The sequence below is a fragment of the Monodon monoceros genome, unplaced genomic scaffold (assembly GCF_005190385.1).
Source record: "Monodon monoceros isolate NGI ecotype Baffin Bay Population unplaced genomic scaffold, NGI_Narwhal_1 Super_Scaffold_4, whole genome shotgun sequence".
NCBI lineage: Eukaryota > Metazoa > Chordata > Mammalia > Artiodactyla > Monodontidae > Monodon > Monodon monoceros.
In genome coordinates, this window is record NW_021703781.1 from 37,265,365 (window position 1) to 37,278,136 (window position 12,772).

Consider the following 12,772-nt stretch of genomic DNA (forward strand, 5'->3'; position numbering starts at 1 on the left):
TCTCCTCCTCCTCCTCCAGCCAGGCCAGCTGCGTGTCTCTTACCAAGAATGGCCTCCCGAGGAAGTGCCAGATTGGGGTTTGCACATTTGAGGGTCTTGCTTAAGAGGGTATATTTTAGGTTCTTTTCTCTTTCAGCAAAAAGTGGGACTTCATGTTTAATGACTGGTGACCGTCGAACACCAGGTCTGCCCACAGTTCCTCTGAGCTGGCACTCAGGCACTCCTGGTCAACCCCTTCCTTTTCCTGGCCTGCATGGGATCCCTGGAGCCCAAGCCCTACTGTGACCTCACAGAGAGGAGAGCTGAGAACTCAGCTGAAGAACTGCCCATCCAGGGGCACGTCCCAGGGGTATGTGTTACTAGGGACCCCAGTTACCCTCTGGCAAAAAGGGGGTCATAATCTTCTCCTGAAGGACTTTATAGCAGAGAGGGGACATGGCTGGATGGAGCCTGGGGCCTGTCACTTCCCCCTCTGAACCTGGGGCTTGTTAGTACCTGGAGGAAGGTCACACCTCCTACAGGTGCATCGAGGCACGAAGCAGGTGCTCAACCACGGAGAGCATGGTTATTATTCCCATGGATACAGTTCTTCGAGGGAGGAGTGCCTGCAAACTCTCTCATTCCCCGGAAGCCCAGGGAGTGGAAGGGGCCTAAGCCGCTCACCTCGTCCATCTCTCAGGACAATTTCGCTCTCGCCTGAGATCCAGCGGTAGCAGGGGAACTCAATGTAATCCCCGCAGGGCGTCTTCAGTGTGATGTACTTCAGGTACCAGTCGTCATGGAGCCAGTACTTGCGCTTCTCGATTCTGATCAGCTGGATGTCGCCCAGTTCGTCATCAACTACAACATTGTAAGAATCAACCTGAGAAGGAGAAAAGGCAAGTCAGACCATCTGGGAGCTCCTGAGCCTTTGAATCACCCTCAATCCATTTAGCTGAGATGTCTGCCAAATGCCTGCCCTTGCAGATGTCTGCTGCACCCTGGGTGACAGAGATGGCCAATTCCCCAGCTCTACCCTTAGGAGATGGAAGTCTAGTGAGCAAGGGATGGCGCTGCTCAGAGAGAGATATTCTGCTGTCTGCGCACAGCCCAGTGCCAGGCCAGGCTCGGCGAGGGCCTCTGCATCTGCCCCCACTCACAACAAGGGCAGCAAGCCTGCTGGCCCTGCTACCTTACAGGGCTAGATGGACAAACTGGCCCTCGCACACAAGGGCAGCCCTTTACAGCTTGCAAAGGGCTTGCTGATGTTGCTATAGATCCCACAACAACTTTGGGAGGGGTGGGGAGTTATGACCTGTGTCTCAGATGAAGACAGTGAGGTTCAGTAAGCCCCACTTCTACTACTAATTGGCAGAGCTGGAATTCCAATCCAGGTCTTTCCATATCTCTCTCATTCTCAGTGGGGCAAATAACTGAGTGCAAATGGGGAGGCTCAGATAAAAGTGAAGTCACACAGTTCAAGCTGTCCTGGGGCCTCTGCAGTTCACTGAGCCACAGTGATGCCAAGAAAATCAGATAAGCAGTTTCCACTTTATCCAAGGCACAGTGGTGGATCGAGGCTGGCCTTGCTACCTCAGGCCACGTGCAGCACTTGCTCCCCAGGCTGCTGCCAGGCTCCTGACCCCAGGAGACGGGCTGGCACAGTGGCAGTGCAGGGCAGCCGCTCCATGGCTGCTGCATGATCTGCGCATGTGCAGCTCTGGATGGCAGATGGGAAGGAAGGATGGGGGCTCAAGCTTTGCATCGGGCGTTCCAAAGACCAGTAGGTTTAGGGAGCCCCAGACTCAATGCCCCCTGAGGCACTTTCTAAGCCAGATTTCACCCATCTTTGAACTTTTTCCTCCGTGGCAGGCTTAGAGTTCTCAGTGTGATGGTGAAGTAAGTGGAGGGGAAGGGTGTTCATCTCGCACATGACCCCATGCATCCCCATTTCCATCCTTCTCCCTCCAAATGCCACTGGGAGGACTTCTTAAAGGGAGTGGGAAGCTGAACATTTTCAGCAAAGCCCTTGGCTCTGAGCACAGTGAGCAGCTCTATGTCCTGGCTGCCTCAGATGCCAGATGCTTGTGGTCAGAAAGGGAAGTCTCTTCCTAGTGCCCGGTGGTCTGGGCCTGGTCCTCAGTTAGAAACACTTTCTGGGGACAGAGGAGCCAGCCTGTGTGCTGGGTCCCTAACAGGTGTGCCAGCACATCTGTCCTGCCCATCCTGTAGGTCAAAGAACCCTCCTGCCCCACAGGCGAGGTCACAGAGAGCATTGCCCCCCAGGGCCTGTGGGACCTCAGGCAGAGGGGCCTGTCTGTACCACAGGGTGCTGATGCGTGGGGAGAAGGCGGTAGGCCCCAGATAGAGTTGGGAGAGGAGTCCCAGTGAGGGGCTGGATGACCTAAGGAGCTGGGAGGAGGGAGAGGAAAGGAAGGACATAGCTCTTGTTGGGTGGCTTCCCAGGGGTGGGGAGAGAAGGGAGGCCCCTGAGCTGAGGCATCAGTGGGCCAGGGCAGGAAGGTTTTGATGGAGCAAGGGGCCCAACGTCCACCTGGAGAAGCAGAGTGGGGACTGGTGGCTTAAGACTGGACGTTTGCAGGGCCCACCCCATTCGAAGTCCCACCTGCCACGAGTATCTGCAGAGACCGTGGCCCTCTTGCGGTGTCAAGACAGAGATTCCCACCGAGGACTGGAGGGAGGGCAGTGAGGGGCAGAGGGCGAGGTGAGCCTGAGTGTCAGGGCAGCTCAGAAAGCCTCAGGGGCCTTGAGTTCACATCCCAGCTCGAAAGTAACTGACCATGGGCCAGGGCAAACTGTTACATTCTCTGAGGCTATGTTTCTTCATCTATCAAGGAGAGATCACGCTTAGCTTGCAGGACCATTGAGAAATCCAAATGACATGATGCCTGAGTGGGCTCCTTTCTCCAGAGGCACGGGCCACCAGCTGCTGTGTGTATCAGAACCACCTGGTCCTCCCTCCTTGACTCCTGGGGGGTCAGCAAGTCCCACACTGCCTGCAAGCGGCTCTGAGCTAGCATGGGCCCCTGCGCTGAGGTCCATGCTTGACTACATGTGCCACATTGAGTAGCCAGAAGTAGAGACGGGAGGAAGAAATTGAGCCCATGAGCAGAAACAACTTGGCTCAAAACCTGAAGGGAATTCCCGCGAGGATGGAGAAGGGGCCTTGAGGCCAAGTGAGAACCTGAGGCATTTTTGTTGCTGGCAGTGCAGGCCGAGCAAAGGGAAGTCAGCATGTGTTGAGGCTTGGGCCTGGGCTCGGGGTGGCTGCTCCAAGGGAAGTGGCTTTCCGGTGGCTCCGAGGGGCTGCAGGTGTCTGGGAGGTTGATGCCAGGAAGGCTGAGGCGAAGGGGGAGAGGACGGCCATCTAAAGTACCAGGCGCCATAAGCATCTGAGGTGGGCAACTCTCATGGGAGGGAGGAGTCTTGGATCACAAAGGGAAGGGAGGTGGGGCGCAGGGAGCCTCTCCAGGGCGATTCTCAGAGGGAGGGCCAGATGTCCAGCTGAGGGTGGGGACTGATAAGGAAGAGACGAGTAGCTTCTCTGAGAGAAGGGAGAGCAGGGTCACCCTGGGCACACCTATGGTGCAGTCACAGGAGAATGGGCCCTCCAGGTCACCCTTTCCCAACGACCCACAGGCACCTGGCAGAGGGCCCTGGAGTTTCACCCGGATGAAATCACTGGACAGACCTACAGGGACTCAGTAGGCCATCTGACAGGGTCTTGCAATGGGAGAGGACTGCCAGTCTGGCTTGTCTCTGGCTGGACGTGGCTTCAGGCCCGCTGCTACAGGAGGTGAACCAGGGCCCGAATTCAGTCCCACCTAACTCAGGCAGTCTCAGGGACAAAGTCTGGTGACACTGACACTGGCATCCAAGGGAGCCACTGCTGGAGAGTCACAGGGGATAGAGAGGGGCCTCCAGGAAGATCTCAGGGCCCTGTGTGTCAAACAGCAAAGTCAGGTCTTTGGAAGATACAAAGAGCTACAGGGTGTGACAACCTTCCTTCCTCCTCTCCCTGGGCCAGTATGCTGGGTGGATACTGTGTTTGTTGACTAATTTGCCTTGACACGTTAATATCACATGTCCATTCTGAACAGTGGATCAACATTGCATCAACAATGGATGGCACGGCGCATGACAGGCCCTCAAAAAATACAGTACATGTGCATGGCCGAGTGGATGATTATCTCATTTTACAGTTGGAAACTGAGGCTCAGAGAGGTCAGGCAGCTACCATGCTGGTGAGTAACTGGTGGCCCCACGATTAGAACCCACACCTGTGTGATGGCCTAACCTGGGTTCCTCTCACTGTTTCCCATGGCCACATTGTGGGAAAAGCCTTGGCCTGGGAGCCAGGTGACCTGGCTTTGGGCCCTGGTTCAAGCCCTCCATGGAGTATGAAGGGGCGATGTGGGGTGGGGTGGAGGACAAGGAAAAGCTTCCTACAAGGTGGCATTTGGGGCAGCTCTTGGGAGTTGGTAAGATTTCAGAGGTGAGTTGAGTGGAGAAGAAGGGGAAGGGGTAGGGCATTCTGAATGTAGAGAAAGGAGGTGGGGAATTCACATGTGAGAGGAGGAGGCTGGAGCATGGAGTTCTCGGGGCAGGGGTGGTGGGTGCAGTCGTCAGACACTGGAAAGAGACGTGGAGCCTGGGAAACGTGATATTCACCAGTCCTTTCTCAGAATGGCCAGTTTGCTGATTTCACCCATTGCTCTCAATCCTCTATTGGATACACAGCTTTAAGGCTTTTGAATATTTCAGCAAATTGTTAGCTGGCCAGTTTTTTGCTTGATCTTTTTTTTAAAAATTAATTAATTAATTTATTTTTGGCTGAGTTGGGTCTTCATTGCTCCGCACGGGCTTTCTCTAGTTGTGGCGAGCAGGGGCTACTCTTCGTTGTGGTGCGCGGGCTTCTCATTGTGGTGGCTTCTCTTGTTGCAGAGCAAGGGCTCTAGGTGCACAGGCTTCAGTAGTTGTGGCATGTGGGCTCAGGAGTTGTAGCGCACGGGCTTAGCTGCTCCGCGGCATGTGGGATCTTCCCGGACCAGGGCTCGAACCCGTGTCCCCTGCATTGGCAGGTGGATTCTTAACCACTGCACCACCAGGGAAATCCTGCTTGATCTTTATATCAGCATTTAAAGAAAGGTTTCATTTGTTTCTGCCCCAGATCCCTGCTAGAGCAAGGACAGAGAAGAGTCATGATGTGGTCCAGCCTGGACTGCCTGTCTTGGAGGGGTCTAGTGAGGGGCTGGTGGGTGGTGGGAGGGGGCTGTGGAGTAGAGACAGAGGGAGATGATTAAGGGGTGGACAAGGGAGAGGCTGGGGCAGAGAGAGGGAGAAAAGGGGCAGTGGTTAGGGAGGCTGAGGGAGCAAAGAATGGGGGAGCTGGGGGAATCTAGGAGACAGCAGAAGGGAGAAGTTGGAGCAGTAAACAAGAGAGAAACGAGGGACATGGGGAATTGTGGGGAATAGGGAGCAGAGGAAGGAAGAGAAGGAGGAAGAAGAGGCAGAATGTAGGGAAGAGATGGGACAGAGAGGGAAGGTGGGGGATAGAGAGATTGAGGGTCAGAAGGAAATATTTACTCTTCAGTACTATATTATCATTTCTGAGAAGGCGGTATTCTAGAATACATTCTTCATGAATATATTGTAAGAATATTCACAGAAAATATTTAAGAAGTATAGTTGTAAGACTCGTTCACGCGTACTGAGTACATTCAAGGGTGATATACTAAGCATCACCCTACTGCCTTTCGCTTTCCTAAAAGTGCTGCCCGGGAATGAAAAAGGGTCAGGTAAGCCTTCCCAGAAATCTTTGGATCTGTGAAAGTTATCCCATCGGGACTTGAATTACTTTAAATCGACAGAGCCAAAGGAACAAATCAATTTGCTAAATTTGGGCTACGTCTCTAGGCTATGTGGGTCCACCGCCTGGGCTTTCCCAGCAGATGGTTGACAGGACAATCTCACCTGCGAAGGACCCCAATTCCCAATCCTGTCCTGAATCACTTGGCAGAACTCTGATGAGAATAACCAGGGATTTGTGACTCAATTTATTGAGAAAAAAATCAGTCCCATCCATTATAGGACTGAATTTTGCATGGGAGAATGCTGTATTGACCTGCCAATGAGCTGGAAATGACTGAATTGGTTGCCCAGAAAAAGTCTTTATTGTTGTTACTGTAACTGTTATTATCTATAATGATTGTAACACTTTTCGGGTAAAATGGGTTAGCCTTATCTTCTCTGCAAGTATTTCCTCTAAGATTTCTCCTTCACCTTTACCCAAATGGGACGGATTGTCCTTAAGAGGCATTGGCTGGAGATTGAGGAAGTAGATCTGGGCTGTGCAAGTGTGGAGTAACTTTGCATAAGCAGAAGCTTTCTCAAAAGATGATTTTTTTCAAAGAGCCTTTTGGAGCCAGCGATTCCCCTGCAGTGCCCCTCATGACCTGCCCCCTCTCACCACAATGGAAATGTGACATGCAAATCTCTCCTGAAATTTGCTGCTGGGACTCTCACTGAAGTGTTTAATCATAATGTCATTTGAATGAATTCTCAGGGTGGGGAAATAATGAACAGAGGGATGCTTTCACCCCTCTTCTAACGACCCTTTTATGGTCACACCCCCGAGCCCCCCCTCTGAGAAGCCACACCCGGCTGCTTATGCTGCACACTGACATGTGTCGTATGTGGAGGAGAACGGACCCACTGTGGACCACTTATAAAGGCAGAGAAGTCTGTAACCTGTTCTCCTCCCATAAGTGTTGGGGGAATCCATGAAATAATGGAAATAATTATTTCTGACGGTACTTCAGAATGGCCGAGGGTGTCATTATCCCAAACGGATGACCCATTAGCCCTCCTGCACCACCATCCTCTGGGCCAGTTCCCTGGTTGGGGAAACCAAACAATAGGAGGTAGTTCTTATGCTCAACACCTAACTCTTCTAGAAGGGTCCTCTAGCCACATTAATATGACAAACTTGGCTAAGTGTCAGATGGGCTTATACCGAGGTTCTGAGGCTCCTGGGTAGGAATCAAGCTCACTTTGAGTTTGGAATCTGGAAAAGGAGTGGGCTATGATTTGCTTACTTTAGGCTCTGCAGACCGAAAACACGCTTCATGAATATTATCCAAGAAGTATTTGGCTGAACCATATGAAATTGCCAGTTTTGTCAAAAATAGTCAACTATGAGCAATTCCTTATGGTTCAGCCAAATAATGAAGAGATAAAAGGACAGCTTTGTGAAATCTAAGTCCTTTTGGTCCAGTTCAGAAGCTGGGGGTGGCAGAAGGGAACAGATATTTCCTGGGCACCTGTAGTGTGTTGGAGCTGTCACAATAGTCACTTCATGAGCGCTTAAGTAATGAGCACTTAATAAGCCCAGTGGACTGGGCACATCACACCAAACACTTGGCGAGGATCGCCACCTGCTGTGCTGCTCACAGAGAAAGCTACAGGCTGGAATTCACGGCCAGGTCAGCATGGGGAGCCCACTTCTGAATGAATCCTCACACAGCGCCTGGCACCACAGACTAGACGTGCAGTCAACACGGGCTCCCTTTGCTCCCTGAACTCTCAGGCTCCAGGGTCTCTGGTGAGGAGGGGAGAGGGGAAGCCCTCCTCCCTCTTCCTCTTCTGAGCCCTCACACTCAGGGCGGGAGTGTTCCCTGATGTACACTCTGCTGGGAGCCAGCGACGACCTCCAGGTTTGCAAAAGGCTTCTCCTGGCCTGGGTCTCTCGTTCTTTCCCTCTGCATTCCTCTGGGGACCTCTCCTGAGAATGTGAGCTGCCCAGGTGTGGAGACATAAGCTAGTGCCACTCTGGGCCACCGGCTCGAACTCCTAGACCAGCCTGAAGCCAACCCTTGTACTTTACATCTGGGGAAACTGAGACCCAGAGAGGGGGGCAGAGTGAGCTAGTGGTCAGGCCCGGATGGAACTCAGGCCTCTGGACCCCCAGCCCTGCGCGTTCTCCCCACAGCCGAGGTGCCATCTGTGGAGCCCTAGGAAGTGGGGCACAAGTAATGGTGGTCACACCGCTTGCCCAGTTAAGTGGCCTCTCAGAGCCCCTCACCCCCGAACTTGGGTCCCAGCCGCCCCGACGTCCGCACCCTGTCCCGGCCACCCCAGCCCGTCAGGGCCGGGCGTCCTCACCGCGCCGCGCTCAAAGTCGTTGTAGAAGGGCTTGTCCAGCAAGTGCTTCTCGCTGCAGCCCGCGGAGCCCACGAGGCTGAGGTAGATGTAGTCGTCGGTGCCCGCGAACCACTGGCTGCCGGTGGCCACGGTGACGGTGTAGGAGGGCATGGTGGCGCGCAGCGAGGACCGCGGGGCGCGGGCGCAGCGAGCACTGAGAGCCTTGGCGCGCCGGTACGCGGGTGTCCGCCCCCCGCCCACCCCGCGCGGTAGCTTCCTGCCTCTGAGCGTCCGGGGCCCCTGCCGCCCCCCGCCCCCTCCTGCCCGCCCTGCTCCTGGCCCCGCCCTCCCGGAGCTCTGACCTCGCCGGACCCGCCTCGGACTCGGTAAGCGCGCCCGTTCCTGCACCTCACCTCCTCCACTTGGCCTCTGTGTTGGCAGTCAGGGGACTGGGGCCACCTCAGCTGCTACCCCCTCCTCCCTCCCTCTATTCATTCTCTCACTCAGTTTCTCATTCATTGTTTTCACTCTTCACCCTTCCCTCCTGCCTCGGCTTCCCTCACTGCCAGGCCCTTGTGAGGCATTAGGGTTGGACTCCAGGGATGCCTGGAAAACCAGACACAGTCCCTGCTCTCACCAAGTCCCCAGGGTTAGAGGGAGGCCGCGCGACTGGGGCACTTAGCCATGCTGTGATTACTGAGAGCAGGGGTGCTCTGGGAGTCTACAGCGGGAAGAGGAGCCCACCTGGGGAGTCAGGAAAGCTTTTGGAGGGGTGACACCTGAGCTGGTACTGTGGAGCGCAGAGACTTCCGTGGGCTTTGGCTTCTTCCACAGGCTTGGCTGAATGTCACTCTGCGCCGGGTGCAGGTGGGCACTGAGGTGAGTCAGGTGCCAGCCACACTCAGGCCTGGAGATTGTCAGTGCGTAGTGGAAGGAGGGCAACCAGAGAGAGGGAGGCCAGGATAAGAAAACCCGAATCTGGACACCTAAGGGGTTGTCTGGAGGAGGCTGATGCGCTCGGAGGCGAGGGGTTGCAGAACTCGGGGGCAGGGAGGCTGGGCGTGTGATGGGAAAGGGGGTAGACTTGTTTGGAGATGGCTTCTGGGAATGGACCCATGGCTGGAAGTCCTAGGGAAGAAGATGTGGACTCCACAGCAAGGATGTTCCATGAGTTAGAGGTGGTACTTGGAAAACCCGCTGCCTGGCAGAGTAATTGGTTGGCTATCATTTACTTTTAATTAATTAATATTTTAATTTATTTAAAAATTTTTTATCGGCTTTCTAACTGATGATGGGCGATGCTTGGAAGGCATGGTAGTAAAAGGCTTTGGACACTAGAAGGAAGCTTCGTGCGGGTGGTAAGCTTTCCAACTGCTGTGACCTGATCTCAGAAGTCTTCTGTATTCCCCTACACGTCCTCTGTACCCAGCTTCAGAACTGGGTCTGACTGTGGTACACATTCAGTAATGAGTTGAACTAAATTTAAAAATAAGTTCATTCCACGTGAGGTGGTGGGTACATGAAGTCACCTGTTCTGCACACTCACTTTTGGGGACGGGCAAAGAGGCAGGCTCAAGGCAGTCTCCCCATTTCTGGGAGCCTGGGCTCCATCTGGTGGCAAGTCCCGCTTTCTCCTCTGCCTGACAGGACCACCACTCTGGACAGAGAGAGAGTGAGTACTTGCCATTCTCTACAGGTGGGAGATGAGGGCAGATTTCAGTGGGACTGGCTTTATTTATCAAAGGACAAACACCAGAGGGATTCTCTGGGAATCAAACTGTAGGACATGAAAGACTCGGGCTACAGCTGAGATAGGGTGGATGAAGATAGCACAAAAGTGGGATCCAACCCCTGCCATGCAAAATATATGTTCCAGGAAACCCTGGAGAAGGTGTGAAGGATAGCTATGGAATTGTCCTTCAAATCTAAGAATAATAGGGCTATTGTTTTGCTAAAAAAAGGAAATACAACATATTTTTTGATGAAAGTAATGAACTGTCTTTTTTAGAGAATAAAGAAAAGTTTGATACACAAATAAAACTCATAACAATATGCAGAAAAAACAATTAGTAAACATTTACTAATTACATTAGACATTTTTACATTAAGAGCACATTGTAAGTGCAATTTCCCGTTTTATTTCCATTTTCTTTAATATTATAACATATTTTCCTATATAATTTCACGTTTTAAGTATTTCATTGACTGTGTAATATTTAATTGTATGGATATACCACCATTTCCTTAATTAGTCCACTATTCTTGGGCATTTAGGTTGCTTTCCCTCATAAATAATGCTATAGTACATATTTTGTGCTTAAAACATTAAAAATTTTTTTCTTAATATATGGACTTAGAAATGGGCCAAAGCGTATGAACATTTTAAGACCTTTTTAACGTTATTAAGCTACTTCCCCAAGCACTGAGTTAATTTATACTCATGCCATTTACTCTCATGCAGAACATGGAATGTTTGTTTCATAGAAACTTTGCCACCTTGGGATAGTTTCCAAAATATCTCCAACTTGTCCTCACTGCTCTGCCCTGGCTCAGGCTTTCAACACCTCCTGTATGGACTGTAGTGACTGCTTCCTACCTAATCTCTTTATCTCTAGTCTAACTCCCATTCCCCCACCAGTTCCCCAATTCTCTAGCTAGAATTATTTCTCTTTAACATAGGTGGGATCATCTACTGCCTTAAAGTCCATCATTGCATGCTTTTCATTCTTTCTTTCCTCCATTCCTCCCTCCCTCCCTCCCCGTCTCCCTTCCTTCCTTCCCTCCTTCTTTGTTACAGCTTTATTGAGATGTAATTAGCATGCCATACAATTCACTCATTTAAAGCATACAAGTCAGTGGTGTTTAGCAATATTCAGAGAGCTCTGAGACCATCACCACAATCAATTTCAGAATATTTTCATCATTCCATTAGTAGTCACTTCCCAATGCCCTCCTCATCTTTCCAGTCAGGGTAAACACACCTATTTTCTGCTTTATAGATTTGCCTATTCTGGACATTTCATATGAGTGGAATCATACAATATGTGCCATTTTGTGACTGACTTCTTTCACTTAGTATCATTTCCCCCCCCCCCAGATTCATCCACATTGCAGCAAGTATCAGTACTTTATTCCTTTTTGTTGCTGAATAATAATCAATTTTATGGATACACCACATTGTGCTTATCCATTCATCAGATGATGGAAGTTTGAGTTGGGGCTATAATGAATAATGATGTTATGAATATTCATGTATAAACTTTTGTGTATACATATGTTTTCAGTTCTTTCAGGGAGAGAACTAGGAGAAGAATTGCTGGATCATATGGTAACTCTATGTTTTTAGCGTTTTGAGGAAATGGCATATTGTTTTCCAAAGTGGCTGTACCATTTTACATTTTTATCAGCAATATATGATTCCATTTTATCCATATCCTCGCCAACACATTATACTCTTTGTGAAGGGGTATCTCATTGTGGTTTTGATTTGCACTTTTCTAATGATGTTGAGTATCTTATCTCATGCTATTGGCCAATAATAGATCTTCTTTTGAGAAATGTATATTCAGATCTTTGACCCATTAAAAATTTTAGCTTATTTATCTTTTCATTATTTTTTATTTATTTTTACATCTTTATTGGAGTATAATTGCTTTACAATGGTATGTTAGTTTCAGCTTCACAACAAAATGAATCAGTTATATATATACATATGTTCCCATATCTCTTCCCGCTTGCGCCTCCCTCCCTCCCACCCTCCCTATCCCACCCCTCCAGGCGGTCACAAAGCACGGAGCTGATCTCCCTGTGCTATGCGGCTGCTTCCCACTAGCTATCTACCTTACGTTTGGTAGTGTATATATGTCCATGCCTCTCTCTCGCTTTGTCACAGTTTACCCTTCCCCCTCCCCATAGCCTCAAGTCCATTCTCTAGTAAGTGTGTGTCTTTATTCCTGTTTCACCCCTAGGTTCTTCATGACATGTTTTTTCTTAAATTCCATATATATGTGTTAGCATATGGTATTTGTCTCTCTCTTTCTGACTTACTTCATTCTGTATGACAGACTCTAGGTCTATCCACCTCATTACGAATAGCTCAATTTCGTTTCTTTTTATGGCTGAGTAATATTCCATTGTATATATGTGCCACATCTTCTTTATCCATTCATCCAATGATGGGCAATTAGGTTGTTTCCATCTCCGGGCTATTGTAAATAGAGCTGCAATGAACATTTTGGTACATGACTCTTTTTGAATTATGGTTTTCTCAGGGTATATGCCCAGTAGTGGGATTGCTGGGTCATATGGTAGTTCTATTTTTAGTTTTTTAAGGAACCTCCATACTGTTCTCCACAGTGGCTGTATCAATTTACATTCCCACCAACAGTGCAAGAGTGTTCCCTTTTCTCCACACCCTCTCCAGCATTTATTGTTTCTAGATTTTTTGATGATGGCCATTCTGACTGGTGTGAGATGATATCTCATTGTAGTTTTGATTTGCATTTCTCTAATAATTAGTGATGTTGAGCATTCTTTCATGTGTTTGTTGCCAATCTGTATATATTCTTTGGAGAAATGTCTATTTAGGTCTTCTGCCCATTTTTGGATAGGGTTGTTTGTTTTTTTGTTA

The 12,772-nt window shown here is 50.0% G+C and overlaps 1 protein-coding gene across 4 annotated transcripts in view; it reads right to left on the reverse strand.

Annotated features, from left to right (window-relative positions):
- ALOX5 (arachidonate 5-lipoxygenase) overlaps positions 1-8,447 on the reverse strand; it is a 54,633-nt gene extending 46,186 nt beyond the window's left edge. For 3 of the 4 annotated variants that reach the window (XM_029245547.1, XM_029245546.1, XM_029245548.1), the window contains exons 1-2: positions 8,164-8,447; positions 664-862 (exon numbers count right to left, since the gene is read on the reverse strand). In XM_029245547.1, the coding sequence (XP_029101380.1) occupies positions 664-862; positions 8,164-8,313 (349 nt within the window). In that variant the 5' untranslated portion in view covers positions 8,314-8,447. The remainder of the gene's footprint in view (positions 1-663; positions 863-8,163) is intronic. The other variant, XM_029245545.1, reaches the window with a different exon arrangement.
- Positions 8,448-12,772: the final 4,325 nt, after the last annotated feature.